The sequence below is a fragment of the Leucoraja erinacea genome, chromosome 3 (assembly GCF_028641065.1).
Source record: "Leucoraja erinacea ecotype New England chromosome 3, Leri_hhj_1, whole genome shotgun sequence".
NCBI lineage: Eukaryota > Metazoa > Chordata > Chondrichthyes > Rajiformes > Rajidae > Leucoraja > Leucoraja erinaceus.
In genome coordinates this window covers 8,943,042-8,958,781 of record NC_073379.1, presented here as the reverse complement: position 1 = coordinate 8,958,781, position 15,740 = coordinate 8,943,042, and the positions used below count along the sequence as shown (strand labels likewise).

At 41.9% G+C, this 15,740-nt stretch overlaps 1 protein-coding gene across 3 annotated transcripts in view; it reads right to left on the bottom strand.

Annotated features, from left to right (window-relative positions):
• Positions 1–15,740, bottom strand: part of cenpu (centromere protein U) — a 38,760-nt gene that overhangs the window by 8,857 nt on the left and 14,163 nt on the right. For all 3 annotated transcript variants that reach the window (XM_055632030.1, XM_055632028.1, XM_055632029.1), the window contains exons 4-6: positions 8,359–8,503; positions 3,330–3,441; positions 1,444–1,719 (exon numbers count right to left, since the gene is read on the bottom strand). In XM_055632030.1, coding sequence (XP_055488005.1) covers positions 1,444–1,719; positions 3,330–3,441; positions 8,359–8,503 — 533 coding nt within the window. The remainder of the gene's footprint in view (positions 1–1,443; positions 1,720–3,329; positions 3,442–8,358; positions 8,504–15,740) is intronic.

The window sequence follows — 15,740 nt, the reverse complement described above, 5'->3', positions numbered from 1 at the left end:
TGGATTAAAGTAATTTGCAGCAGATGCACTCTAAAACCAGTGTCGTAATCTAGCATGAGTCTATCTGAACCATTTCAACCTAAACATTAGCTGGAATTTTGCCAAACTGATTAGTGTTTACTGCCAAAGGTAGACAAAAATGCTGGAGAAACACAGCGGGTGAGGCAGCATCTATGGAGAGAAGGAATAGGCGACGTTCCTAGAGGGGTCTCGATACGAAACGTCGCCTATTCCTTCTCTCCATAGATGCTGTCTCACCCGCTGAGTTTCTCCAGCATTTTTGTGTACCTTCGATTTTTCCAGCATCTACAGTTCTTTCTTAAATAGTGTTTACTGCCAGGTGAATTCAAACCATTCAATAGACAATAGATAATAGATGCAGGAGTAGGCCATTCGGCCCTTCGAGCCAGCACCGCTATTCAATGTGATCATGGCAGATCATCCACAATCAGTACCCCGTTCCTGCCTTCTCTAATTCGATATTATTTTTCACTTCATTGTAAAGTAAAAGAGTAAAAAAATAGTAGTTGTCTCACCCCCTTTAAAAACAATTTGACATTTCTCTGCAACACTGCATGTTATGTGGTGACCTGAGAGAAAGTATATAATATTATGAGAGGCAGAGATGGATGGGGTAGACAGACATAACCTTTTTCTCAGGATGGAAAATCAAATACTTAAGAGGCCACAGTCTTAACCTGAGAGGGGCAAAGTTTAAAAAAGAAATGGGGGTGGGGGTGGTGGAATGAAAGACATGTACTTAATAAAAAAGAGAAATGTTTATGGCTAGTCATATTCAAATGCTAAATTTCATCAAGACATACAAAAAATAAACTTAAAAGTAGAAATATTTTAGCTTTCCTATTTAAGCTATTTACAATATGTTGCATTGTAAATGTCAGAATTCTGTGAACTTAAGTAATATTTTGAATTTTCACAATAAACAAAAAAAAAGTGAAAATTCAGCAGATACTGCAAATCGGAGATAAAAACAGAAAATGTTTAAAACGTTGCAGTGTGGAAAGAGAAACAGATGCTGGAGTTAGCATTTCAGGCTCAAAACGTTTCAACGAAGGATTTAAGACTTGAAACTTTAACTCTGCTTCTCATTCCACATATGGCCTGTTGAGTGTTTCCAGAATTTTCTGTTTTAATTTTGAACAATTACACTTAGTATTAGTCAAGGAAAATATGAAGAAAAAATATAAAATGGAAAAAATGCAAATGGCAGCAGAATCAGAATTTCGTTATGAATAGAAGACCTGCACTAGTGTTTTTCAAACCATTTTTAGCATTTTGTCCAAGGACAACACAGAAGAAATCTCAGGGTCGAGGTCCAAGAAGCATTTTGCAATGAACGCACTGATGTGGTTCTCACTCAATGTTTCTCTGGTCTGCCCAAATAGGAAGAATCACACGTGAATGAGAAAACATGTTCTTTACCATGCAAGGTTCTGTCAGGGGAGAGACCCTTCTGGAGTCTGATGATGAACCCTCTTGCTGCTTCCTTCGTTTTTTGTGTGTTGAAATAGATGCACGAGTATTACCCAATGATCTCTTTCTAGCACCAGCACTAACAGCCCTCTGCTGAACTCCAGGGTTCCCATCACTGGTGATTTTTCCTGCACTTTTTCTCGCTGGTACGTTCTTAGACAGCTTGGAGGCTTTTCTGGCCCGTGAACTGGATGCGTTTTTCACCGTCTTTCTCTCAAGCTCCGACTGCAAAACACTTGTTTTAATTAGATGAAACAATCAAAGGTAAATGGAGACATGAACATGCTTCAGGCATAAACAATCATAAATTAATATTTTCTCTCGATATCTGTAGATATCCCCCCCACCCTATTTGCAACAGCCAGTGTGTAAACTGTCAACACTTTTCTGAACAGAGGGGGAACAGTAACAGTTTGGAACATGTTTGGAACAGATTACTTGATTTTCGAGTAGTTATCCAGTTGTTTTTTATTGTTTATAAGTGTGACAGATTGGGAAGAGCCAGGTGTTGCTCAAAGAAACTCCAGTCATCATTGTAATACTTTTAATAGAACAGTTTGGTCATCCCTTCAGCTATGGCCACTTATCTTTATAAGTAGACACCAAAGAAAGAATTAAGAGAAGTAGTGCAACAGGGGAGATTGCTGCTCTATGCTTCTATAATCTTGGATGTCATATTTAGTTTCTCCTCCCGTGTACTCTCCTCTCCAGTGGGTATAGTTGACCAGGCCCAATGGGTACAAGGCACAATGTGCTGGAGTAACTCAGCAGGTGAGGCAGCATCTCTGGAGAATATGGATAGGCGATGTCACCTATTCATGTTCTCCAGAGATGCTGCCTCACCTGCTGAGTTACTCCAGCACATTGTATCTTTTTTTGCAAACCAGTATCTGCAGTTCTTTGTATCCACATGGTCAATGATATACATTATTGGCATTAGCAGGACAAAACCAATGTGCCCTTGCCAGTTATTCTGGGTCTTGTCCAAAGGGTCAGTCATAAAACAGAAACAGATTCTTCAAGCTGTCTGAGGATGTTTGCGATGCAACAGCTTGGAGGCTTTTCTGGCCTGTGAACTGGATGCGTTTTTCACCGTCTTTCTCTCATGCTCCGACTGCGAAACACTTGTTTTAATTAGATGAATCAATCAAAGGTAAATGGAGACTTATGAACTTATGGCTTTAGGCATAAACAATCATAAATTAATATTTTTCTCTCTATTCCTGTAGAGTTCCATTTCCTTTTTCGTCAGTGCCCATCTATCTATACTAACAGACCAGCACTTGAGCTGGAGCCTTGTCCTGATATTTAAGCATTGCCTCTACATCCTCAAGCAGGACATTCCAGATAGCAAACATCCACTTGTGAAAAACATTCTTCCTCAGATGCCACCACCTTTAACCTATGCCCTCTGGTTTTAGATACTATTGCCACAGGAAAAAGTTTCTTACTACTTCCCAGATTATTTTTTTATGCCTCTATGTCGCCTTCCCTCAGCCTCCTTTACCACAAGGAAAATATCCCCAAAACATAGAAGAGTGCAGCACAGGAACATGCCCTTCAAACGTCTGGTGAATCTCCACTGCACTCTCTCATGGTAGACAACCCCTGGTCATCCTTGCACTAAAGTTATCTTCATTCCAGAACCTTTTTGTATTCTTTAACACTGATGTAGTGGTGGAGGAGGTGGAGCTGTTGGAAGGAGGCAGCACGCAAAAACCTTTCATGGAATTATATTTAATGGAAAAACAATCCTTTGACCACACGAGAACAGATATTGTTAATCTAGTAAATTCATGTAAAGACCTATTCCCACATGATTTTGCAGGAAGTACCTTTTTAGCAGTTTCCAAACTACTCTCATTTGATTCCTCACTGTTATCTTCTGTGTCCATCTCTCTTTCCGTTCCTCCCACACCTTCAGATATGCGAGCAAGGAGGCCAAGCCTACAGATATACACAGAAATTGAATCAAGAGGGTAAAGACAAACAAATCTTCAAAACAACAGTCGATCTGACAGCATCTATTGACAGATTCTTAATGTCTCACTGTATGAGCTAATTCAAGAGTTCTCCCGGGTTTCCCCTGATTCGAACTCGGAGAATTACGGTAACAGCCGTTCGTAGGTACTCGGTGTCCTCGTGGACATTTTTCAACATGTTGAAAAATCTTCAGATTCAGATTCAACTTTAATTGTCATTGTCAGTGTACAGTACAGAGACAACGAAATGCAGTTAGCATCTCCCTGGAAGAGTGACATAGAATATGAGCAATAAATAAATCTATTTACATGCATACAGTCATAGTGTTTTTCCTGTGGGAGGAGTGTCCGGGGGGGGGGGGTGATTGGCAGTCACCGAGGTACATTGTTGAGTAGTGTGACAGCCGCAGGGAAGAAGCTGTTCCTGAACCTACTGGTCCAGCAACGGAGAGACCTGTAGAGCCTCCCGGATGGTAGGAGGGTAAACAGTCCTTGGCGATGCTGAGCGCCCTTCGCAGACAACGCTTGCTTTGGACAGACTGGATGGAGGGGAGCGAGGAACCGGTGATGTGTTGGGCAATTTTCACCACCCTCTGCAGTGCTTTCCGGTCGGAGACAGTTGCCATACCATACTGTGATACAGTTGGTAAGGATGCTCTCGATTGTGCAGCGGTAGAAGTTCACCAGGATCTGAGGAGACAGATGGACCTTCTTCAGTCTCCTCAGGAAGAAGAGACGCTGGTGAGCCTTCTTGACCAGAGTTGAGGTATTGTGGGTCCAAGAGAGGTCATTGGAGATGTTGACCCCCAGGAACCTGAAGCTGGAAACACGTTCCACCTCCATCCCGTTGATGTGGATGGGGGTGTGCGTGCCGCCCCTAGACTTCCTGAAGTCTACAATGAGCTCCTTGGTCTTCTTGGAGTTAAGGGCCAGGTTGTTGTCAGCGCACCATGCTGCTAGGAGCTGGACCTCCTCCCTGTAGGCCGACTCATGCTGTTGATGAGGCCAATCACCGTTGTATCGTCTGCATACTTGATGATGGTGTTAGGCGATGCTCGAGCCTACAGTTCATCCAGGGTCTTCACGAGCTTATCGCGTTTACCGAGTACCTGCCGTTAGCATTAAAGCCGCTAAGAGACGTCCCGAGCTCCGGCGTAGCCGCTACGTACATTCTACGTGCTTACCACGAGTTTGATTTTTTTTTAAACTCGGGAGAGCTCTTGAATTATCTCGTACAGTGGGACAGGGCCTTAAGGGTGTCAAAGTTTATGGGGAGAAGGCAGGAGAATGGGGTTGAGAGGGAAAGATAGATCAACATGATTGAATGGCAGAGTAGACTTGATGGGCCAAATTCTGCTCCTATGACTTAAGAACTTATTGATTTAAACGTATCGGGTTCTTTATATTAGTTACGAGTAACAGCATTGTGAGTGAATGCACATCTCAAGGACTGCAGTGGTTCAAGGCTGCAGCTCACCACCACTTTCTCAAGAGCAGTTAAGGATGGACAATTACATGCTGACTCAGCCTGTGAACCCACTTTCCTCGAACAAATAAATAATAATCATATTATTCGGATGAGGTAACTGACACTTTCTCTACACAAGATGTGTAAGACTAGAAAACAAGCATTTTTTTTCCTTTAAGAGGTAGATAAAAATGCTGGAGAAACTCAACTGGTGAGGCAGCATCTATGGAGAGAAGGAATAGATGACGGTCTGAAGAAGGGTCTCGACCCAAAACGTCACCTATTCCTTCGCTCCATAGATCTGCTTGATGCACCCGCTGAGCTTCTCCTACATTTTTGTCTACCTTCGATTTTCCAGCATCTGCAGTTCCTTCTTAAACATTTTTTTTTCTTTGTTCACTTTCTATTTCATCCATTTATATTTGTTGCAGAAACAGATTTTGCCATCTAGATTTTGCCAGCTGTCAATAACACCAAAAAGAAAATAGCAGAAAGCAAAAACGATCAAAATAACCATTAAAAAGTGCTGAATATAAACCATTTCAGGTTAACAAGCTAATAACAACAAATAGAAATGTTGCGATGAGTGGGACTTCTTTGAGAAGTTTTCTGGGCTCAGAAGTGATACAGATTACTCACTCACACTTACTAGTAACTAGAATAATGGTTATCGACCTAAAATGCCTCATTAACTGACATTCTCTCTACCGACGCGGACTGACTTGCTGAGTATTTTGATTCTTTTTTTACATTTTATTTCAGATTTCCAGCAAGATTTTAATGTCAAAAAGTTTCAAATGTTTTGTCAATAGGTATATAGAGGACAGGCACCATGAAGACAGGATGCTTACATATCGTAAATGCAGGTTGAAATGAAAAGGATTGAGATTTTTTTTAGACTGCTATGTCAGGAGCGACTTCATCACTCATCTGATCAAAGGTTCAAATCAGGATCAGAATTCTGGAGATAATATTGAAGGTGAAAAGATTGTACGGTTATGATGAGAAAAGGAGAAACATTCATTTATAAGGGGCAAGAATTGTGAATCGATGTACAGTGAAGCACATGGATTTTGAGCAAGCCAGCTAGACTTTGAAGAAAAGGCAATTACGTCTTTGCAAAGAACAGGATACCATGGCAGAATACTGGACAAGGAGCTGATGAAGAATGAAAGGCAAGAGGCCAAAAAGGAGAACACTGAAATAGATGGACATGGACACAATAGAAGTGCGTTTATGGTTTACTGTCAGAAAGTCGAGGTACGCATGAAGACAAAACATAATAAAGATGAAAGTAGGGGTGATATTGGATGTGTTGGCCTTAAAGATCAATGAATGCAAAGCCAAAAAATACACTATATGGTGTAAACTATCTGGTGTTTAAGAATGAACTGCAGATGCTGGAAAATCGAAGGTAGACAAAAGTGCTGGAGAAACTCAGCGGGTGCAGCAGCATCTATGGAGCGATGGAAATAGGAAACTATCTGGTTCTGGTTCAGGACTGGAATCTGTGGCCAGAGTCTTCAGCCTTCTGAGTTGGGTGAAATTAAAGGTAGACAAAAGTGCTGGAGAAACTCAGCGGGTGAGGCAGCATCTACGGAGCAAAGGAACAGGTGACGTTTCGGATCGAGACCCTTCTTCAGACTGATGATGGGAAAAATTAAGGATCAGTTCAGGTCTGCAGGCACACTGGCAACACCAAGCAAAATAAGGTTTAAATAAGCCAATTTCAAGTAACTTGGTCATTCTTATATATTCATCTGAACAGTACAGGTTTCAAAGTGGTTGTATCCGAGCTGTGTCATTTATGGTATTGGGGGTAGAGTGCTGACATGGATAGAGAAGTGGTTGGCAGACAGGAAACAAAGTGTAGGGATTAACGGGTCCCTTTCAGAATGGTAGGCAGTGACCAGTGGGGTAACGCAAGGCTCAGTGCTGGGACTGCAGCTATTTGCAATATACATCAATGATTTGGATGAAGGGATTCAAGGTAACATTAGCAAATTTTCAGATGACACAAAGCTGGGTGGCAGTGTGAACGGTGAGCAGGATGCTATGAGAATGCAGGGTGACTTGGACAGGATGGGAGTGGGCAGATGCATGGCAAATGAAGTTTAATGCAGATAAATGTGAGGTTATCCACTTTGGTAGCAAAAACAGGAAGGCAGATTACTATCTAAATGGCGTCAAGTTGGGAAAAGGGGAAGTACAACGGGATCTGGGGGTCCATGTACATCAGTCTATGAAAGTAAGCATGCAGGTACAGCAGGCAGTGAAGAAAGCGAATGGCATGTTGGCCTTTATAACATGAGGAATCGAATATAGGAGCAAAGCAGTTGTACAGAGCCCTAGTGAGACCACACCTGGAGTATTGTGTGCAATTTTGGTCCCCTAATTTGAGGAAGGACATTCTTGCTATTGAGGGGGTGCAGCGTAGGTTTACAAGGTTAATTCCCAGGATGGCGGGACTGTCATATGCTGAGAGAATGGAGCAGCTGGGCTTGTACACTCTGGAGTTTAGAAGGACGAGAGGGGATCTTATTGAAACATATAAGATTGTTAACGGTTTGGACACGCTGGAGGCAGGAAACATGTTCCCGATGTTGGGGGAGTCCAGAACTAGGGGCCACAGTTTAAGAATAAGGATTAAGCCATTTAGAACGGAGACGAGGAAACACTTTTTCTCACAGAGAGTGGTGAGTCTGTGGAATTCTCTGCCTCAGAGGGCGATGGAGGCAGGTTCTCTGGATGCTTTCAAGAGAGAGCTAGATAGGGCTCTTAAAAATAGCGGAGTCAGGGGATATGGGGAGAATGCAGGAACGGGGTACTGATTGGGGATGATCAGCCATGATCACATTGAATGGCGGTGCTGGCTCGAAGGGCCAAATGGCCTACTCCTGCACCTATTGTCTATATCCTTATTAAGCATCCATACAAGCTCTTTAGCAAGTGTTAAGAAATCACAAACAGAAACAATGGTTAATTCTGAAGTCTGAAGAAGGGTTTCGGCCCGAAACGAGCCTATTTCCTTCGCTCCATAGATGCTGCTGCACCCGCTGAGTTTCTCCAGCAATTTTGTGTACTTTCGATCTTCCAGCATCTGCAGTTCCTTCTTGAACAACAATGGTTGATTGTTCCTCTCACCTCCTCTGTGAATGTTATTTGCCATGCCCTCACTTTTGTCGTGGCCAAAATCAACTAACTCAGGAGAGATTAAAAAAGGCTCAGCTGCGTGCCTCAGCCTGCTATAAGAAAACTAAGTAACTAACTGAAACAAATCATATCTATTTTTAAGTTTTAAATCTTTTATTTATGATACATAGTGCAAGTGAGCAATTGGAACAGTGCTACAGTCTGACACTTTAAGTTTTCTCAGTCCTGTGGAGGGAAGTAAAGATCCATCTATAATTTTACCCTTTTTTATTCGTGACTTTTTCACCAGGCTGCCGAATAGGCTTCTCACGTCCATAACTTGGTGCAAGATATTCATCCCCTTTATCATTTTCGTCATTCTCTTCCAAATCACCAGAAAACACGGCTGTGCTGTGCAATGGGTTATCTACAAACAAAAAGTTAAGACAAATAAGCAATTGGAAAACATTAGGAAACATCTTCTGTTCATTTTTGTTTTAAATGATAACCAAGTTCTCAAGGACCAATTATTTGAAACACAGCTGAAATAGATGTTAGTGGAAGATCTCAAGGTACAATTCTGCCCTGCTCTTCAGACCATTACTCTGAGATAATCGATGTCGTTAAAGCAGAGTATCCACTTTGTGGGCACCTGGTACTATTTCCTAAATGTCATCAGAGCTTTTATAGTCTGCCATCTGACCAAATACCTGTATCCCCATGGTTCTGGCATCTGGCTGAAGTTTACCCTGGTCTCTTTCCCATCAATGAGCCCTCATTACTGCACTCCCTTTCCATTCACCAGGGACAATATTGTCACACTCTTTCCATCGCCATTGGCCCGATAACGTGCTCCCTTTAAACTCACTGGGCAGTGGTTCCCATGCTTCTTTTAAAACCTATCCGGTGGACTGGAAAATTACTGTAATACACTGTACCTTCTTACAAAAGGGAAGGAAGATTACTTAGTAGTCCAGAAAATCTGCTTGTCAACCATATAAGTTCCAAGCATGCAGTTTATAGCCCCGTCCCACAGTACGAGTTCATTCCAAGAGCTCTCCCGAGTTTTAAAAAAATCAAACATGTGGTAAGCACGGAGAATGTAGTGGGTACGTCGGAGCTCGGGGACGTCCCTTAGCGGCTCGTAACGCTAACGGCAGGTACTCGGGAAGACTCGCTAACGGCATGTAAGCACGGGAAGACTCGTGATGATTTTTCAATATGTTGAAAAATGTCCACGAGAGCCCCGAGTACCAACAAGTTGCCATTACTGTAAATCTCCGAGTTCGAATCAGGGCAAACTCGGGAGAGCTCTTGGAATGAACTCGTACTGTGGGACAGGGCTTTTACTATGCTGGACTCTGGGGTCCCAGGCCAAAGGCTGCTGCTGGGGACAGAGTTATTCCCATCAATTCCATAACATCAGTTAAATACATTATTTCAATACAGTAACCTCATTTAAAAGTTCAACTGACAGCAATGCACTGTTTAAGTTCCAGCTCAATGATTCTCAAAATCGTACCTAGTCAAATCATTGCCTTTACAATTACACCTGCCAATGTATTTTGCCCATGCGATCAACAGAAATATGCAAGATTATAGCCAGTAGCTAATTTCAATCAAGCAGATTATTTTCCCCACAAATCTGCAGTAACTGTGTTTTGACTCGGTTCAACAATGAACAACGTCACAGAGCAGAGATTATGTTACAAAAACAGATACAGCCTTGACGAAGATCAGTTGAAAATAGAACTGAACATATGTACTCATAAAACTAGAGTCATATTCAACATCAATATATTCAACAGATACAAATGGTGAGGACACATTTGGAGTATTATGTTCAGTTTTGGTCATCCTGCTATAGGAAAGATGTTATTAAACTGAAAAGAGATTTAAGGGCCTGTCCCACTTGCCGATTTTTTCGGCGACTACAGGCATAATTGACAGAAGTATCACGTCACCGAAAAAGTCACTGCGTTATGCGGCATGACGAAGTATTGACGCAAGGCGTTTCAAGTGTCACAACATTTTTTTTGTCGCCACTGGATTTTGTAATGTTCAAAATCTTTTGGCAATCCTGATATGACGCCGGCAGTCGCCGAAAAAAATCGCCAAGTGGGACGGGCCCTTTAGGAGGATGTAGCCAGGACTTCGGAGCCAGAGCTATAGGGAGAAGTTGGGCAGGCTAGGACTTTATTCCTTGGACACAGGAGGATGAGGGTTAATCTTACAGAGGTGTATCATGAGGTGAATAGACAGAGTAGATACACAGACTATTTTAACCAGTGTATGGGAATCAAGAACTGGAGGACCGAGGATTAAGGTGAGAGGGGCAAAGGTGAGAGAGGCCTGAAGGGTGACTTTTTCACACATAGGCTCTTTGGTGTATGAAACGAGCTGCAAGAGGGAGTAGTTGAGGCAGGGGCTATAACAACATTTGAGAGATATTTGGACAGGTACTTGGATAGAACAGGTTTAGAGGGATATGGGCTAAACACAGGCAAGTTGGACTAGTATAGATGGGGCAGCTTAGTCACCATGGGCAAATTAGGCCGAGGGCTGGTTCCATGCTGTATGACTCAATCACTATGATAGAATGGAAAGTAATTTATGAAGTGTAATTTCATTAATTGTTTGTTTATTTTTTTTAAAACAGGGACAGTGCATATTAATAAACATTTACATGTAAATATGCAAGATTATAGCCAGTAGCTAATTTCAATCTTTAGTCCCTGTTAATTATTGCATCTATCATTCATCTTAAATCTTTATTTATATATTTGTCTTTGGGTTCACCGCATAACAATCACAATATCCAAAACTCAAGGTATGCACTGTTACTCTTAACTCTACCTTTTTTAGTTATTCCATGATTATACTACTATAATACTCTTTGGCATATTCTAATTTTGCACATATTTATTTAAATATTTATCATTCGTGTATGGTATTTACTCTGCAAACTTCATTTGAACAAGGAATGTCATTGCACTTGGGTGAACATGACAATGAACTGATCTGAATGTTGGATTAGGATGCAGAGAGTAATTATTGTAAACTGAATCAGATGATGTCAATTTTGATTACCAGTAGAATTAGAGGAAATTAAGATTGCACATTTGTAAAATGCTGCGTTTTCATTCTGCTATTTGTGCAAATGCAATGCAATTAGCTCAAAGACCGTGCTCATGTTAACATTAGCAATTGCTTTTGGAATGCACAGCACTGTTTAAATATCTGTGATTAGATTTCTGTGTCATAGCAACCATCAGACTCTTGAACATTACACAACATAAGCCTCAGCAACTATGATCTGCAAAGGTCTGTGTCTTTGGTTGCACTATGGAGTTTGGAGTGTACTACTATGGTCACCTGGTATTATGGTTATTAGTTTATTGTGTTATTGATTATTATACATTCATCTGTATGTATTACATTTACATGTAATTCATGTGATGTGGACAAGACTAGGAATTATTGGCCATCTCTAAGTGTCCTTGCAAAGATGGTGTAAAGCATTGCGCTAAATCATTATTTTCCATGTGGTGTGTGCGCAGAATGTCTGGGAATGGGGTGTGAATAAACAATTCCCCCATGAGTCAGATAACATTGGGAAGAAACATTCTCAACTGAATGTTCAAGCTCCTGTATCTTCTGCCAAAGGTAGGAGAAAAGGGAACGACTAGGGTTTCAGTTTCATCATGATGAGAAATGGAGATGCAGAGGCCCAGGTCTGACAACTTGGTGAGAAGCATGGTGGATATGTTTGGAGGAAGAAGGGTTTTGAACATGGAGGGTGTTGAACGCAAAGCTGTAGTCAATGAACAGCAGCCTGACGTACAAGTTCCTGCTATCCAGATGGTCCAGAACAGAGCGAAGAGCAAGTGAGATAGTATTTGCTGGTAATATGTAGGGAAATTGAAATGGATCAAGGTCATTTCTGAGAGAAATTGATTTGTGCCATACCCAATCTCTCGTGGCCCTTCATTACGGTGGTAAGGGTACCAGACAATAGTCATTGAAGCAAGTCACCATGCTCGTGGGCACTGGCACGATAGATGCATCCTTGAAGCAGGTGGGAACCTCAGTCTGCTGAAGCAAGAGGTTAATGATGTTCTTGAATACACTAGCTAGTTGATCTGCACAGATTTTTAGCACTTGACCAGGTATGCCATTTAGAATGTGACGCTTTGCATAGATTCAACCTTTTGAAGTATGCTCGGATGTCAGCCTTTAAAGCCAAGATCAAGGGTCAGTAGGTAACCAGTAGATGTGTCATTGTTCTCCCTTTCAGTCTGCATTAAAGGCATTGAGCTCATCAGGAAGTATTATGTTGTTGCCACTTACGCGACCCAAATGAGTCATACAGCAGAGACAGGCCCTTTAGCCCAACTTGTCCATGCCCAACTACATGCTCTATCTAAGTTAGTTCCATTTGCCACCATCGGCCCACATCTCTCTAAACCTTTCCTATCCAAGTACCTGTCCAAGTGACTGTAAAAATGCTGTTATAGTACCTGCTTCACCTACTCCTCTGGCAGCTCATTCCATATACCCACCACATTCTGTGAAAATATCGCCCCTCAGGTTCCTCGTTCCCCTCTTACCTTAGACTCATTTCCTCTGGTTCTTGATTCCTTCAAATGTTTATCTTAGATTCTCTATTCTGTTTGTCTTCCAACAGCAACTCCCAGCTTTCCTTAAAATTCCTGTTTGATTTCTCGCAGTTTTTGTATTACTGGCTTCCACTTGCTCTTCCTCACAAGCAGAAACACTGTGGAATTCATCAAAAATTAATTTCTTAAAGGTATTCCTGTAGTCCCACTTATGCAACTACAGGAGACTGCAGTCGCCACATGTTCGTGGGTGATTGCCGAGGAGTCGACTTCATGGTCCTGAGGAGTTCCCGCATTCTCAGAACATGTTGAAAAATTAGCGGCGACCAGAATGAAGCCGCCATGGAGAGTAGCGAGAATTCTCGTGCCGTAGGTGCAGTGGTAGCGGGTCGCCAGGAGGTCGTAGGTTGTCGTAGGTTCTCGCCGGTGCTGACCGACGAATTTCATTGGTTCATTGAAAAACACCCATAAACAGTAGTTTTCCTCTCCAGGGCGCTCAAGTTGCCGTACCAATGTCCGCCGAGCATCCCAGCTGTGTATCTCTGGCTTCTTAAAAGTTGTCTCCACTCCTTCTCCCCACCCCATCTCCCCCTCTTTTAAAAGACTTAAGTGACCCTTCCCGTGCTTTCACCGTCTTAATTACAGCGCCATCATGGTGTGTCATTGGTATCACATTGGCTTTGCACCATGTTAATTTCACTCAGACAGCGCTCCCCCCGCCTGCATAACTGGCTGGTGAACGAAGCGATGTGCGTGTGCGTGTGTATGTTCCACTCTGACAGTCGCCATTCCAGTCGCCGTTTTTTCAGCGACCTGCTATGACTTGACAGTCACCGACCGGCAGGCGCCTGAAAAATCCCCTATGTGGGACAGGCCCATAAGTCTTCTAGTCCACCACAACTCTTGTTATCTTTTGTTTTGAATCTACATGCTGCTATTTGTATAAATTAGAAAGTCATACTTTGTACAACTCTATGACCATATCTGCATTAATCACAAATCTATACAGTCATTCAACGTGGAAATAGGCTCTTTGGCCCAAATTGCACATGCCAAAGTTAAATGGAACAGAATTTGATTAGAAACAATGGAACAGAATGTTAAGCACTTGTAAACTTTACGTTAAACAGTGGGATAAGTTCTAAACAAACCCTCAAAATCACTTTAAAGCAGCTGTTAAGCGATTTTTAGTTACAAAATACTCAAGGAACTGTTCCCCAATTATAAAACAGCTCTCTGGTGACATCTTGTGTTAAATCCAGCACAAGCAGGCAATAGGCTTAGGAACTACTCATTGTTCAAGTTCAAGTGAGTTTATTGTCATGTGTCCCTGATAGAACAATGAAATTCTTGCTTTGCTTCAGCACATAGAACATAGTAGGCATTTACTACAAAAACAGATCAATGTGTCCAGTAATAAAAATAGATCACACATGTGTCAAATACCGTAATAGGTTATATAATCAATTTTGTCCGAGCCAGGTATACACACTGTGGGGGTTTTAGTTAAATTATATTTAGTGTCAAGTTAGGCTTGCCTTAGGTTGTGGGTGTGGGAGATAATAAATCCTATAACATTGTCTCCCAAGTGTGACAGGCAGAGAGAGAAGCAGCTAAAGATATCTTTGAAGTAGAGATCAAATGACCAATGTTTATGGGGGAGGAGGTGATAGAGGAAGAGAGACATAGGTGGTCACATCTTTGTAAACAGATGGTCTATGTTTATGAGGGACCAAGTGACAAAGAAGATATACGATGTTTTTAGTATATCTTGTACCATGTAAAAAAAAGGTTTGATGTGATGCATTCTGTGGAAACCTTTTCCAGTACTTCTGACCATGACTAATGTCTGTGGAATGTGATAAGGGGACAAAAAACCTATTTAAAGCAATGTAATTCTGTTGTTCGAGGGAAGAGGACTGGGGACAGTTGAGTGTCTACATTGGTCACTTAGCTGGAATCCTCGCTCCCTTCCATCGGCCGATGTTAAGTAAAGTTTTGAACTGGTCTACCAAACAGTTTGTGTGGTGTCTGTTTATTAAGAAGCGAACCTGGTTTAGTAGTTAAAATAAGTAGCTTTTTCATTGGCGTAGTTATGCAGGCCTCGCTGGGACCACATCAACGGCTGACTGTGCAAGAGGTTGCGGAGGTTGCCGGGATTGGAAGGGAGATAACTGAGCTCTATCGGTCCCCTTGTAAGACCGACTCCCTAGAAACTCCCGGGAACATCTGTGATCCTTCATCAGAAATTGAATTGGTTCCCTGCCGAGGTTCTTAGACAACAGACAAAGGTAAGACCAGTTGGGCTTTATATGGGTTTTTTTTTAAAGAAGGGATTGTGTATGTATTTTTAAGACGGAATTGTGTATGTATTTTTAAGAAAGGTCTTATGTATATTGTTAAGAAGGACGTGAGTGGTTCCTCTCTCTGTCTATCTCTCTTTGTTTTCTCTTTTTCTCTCTCTACTAAGGGCTCATCAGCCTTGTTGAGATATCCGTGATTTGTCGGGTTGAGATACGGGGGTTGAGGTGTGTGTCTGGCTTATTGAGACATCCGAAGAGTTGTCGGGTTGAGAAATAAGTGACGTTGTATATTACAGTATTAAGAAGTCTGCCAAGTTGAAAAAAAACTGGGGTCTCGGTTAGCGGGTCTGCTTCGTTGAGACACTTGGGTCGTATATTAAGGAATTAAAAAGTCAGCCAAATTGAGAAACTGGGGTCTCATTTAGTGGGTCGGCCTGGTTGATATATTTGGAACGATTCGGAATTAAGAAGTCTTTTTCTCTCTCTCTCTTTCTATCTATCTATGGGGAATGCTCTGGATACCGGTCCAATATATGTGTTATTTGAATCCTATGTATAATAAGAAATTTAGAATGTTAAGTTACAAGTTGACCAAACGGTTGGGGGATGAAGCCTGGCCAGTAGGGGGCACATGGAATGTTGAGACAATTAAATAAGCAGAGGTGTTGATATGGGAAAGGAAGACAGGACAGAAATGGAAGAAAGGAATTAAAACATGGAAATCAGGAACAGAGGAGAAGCA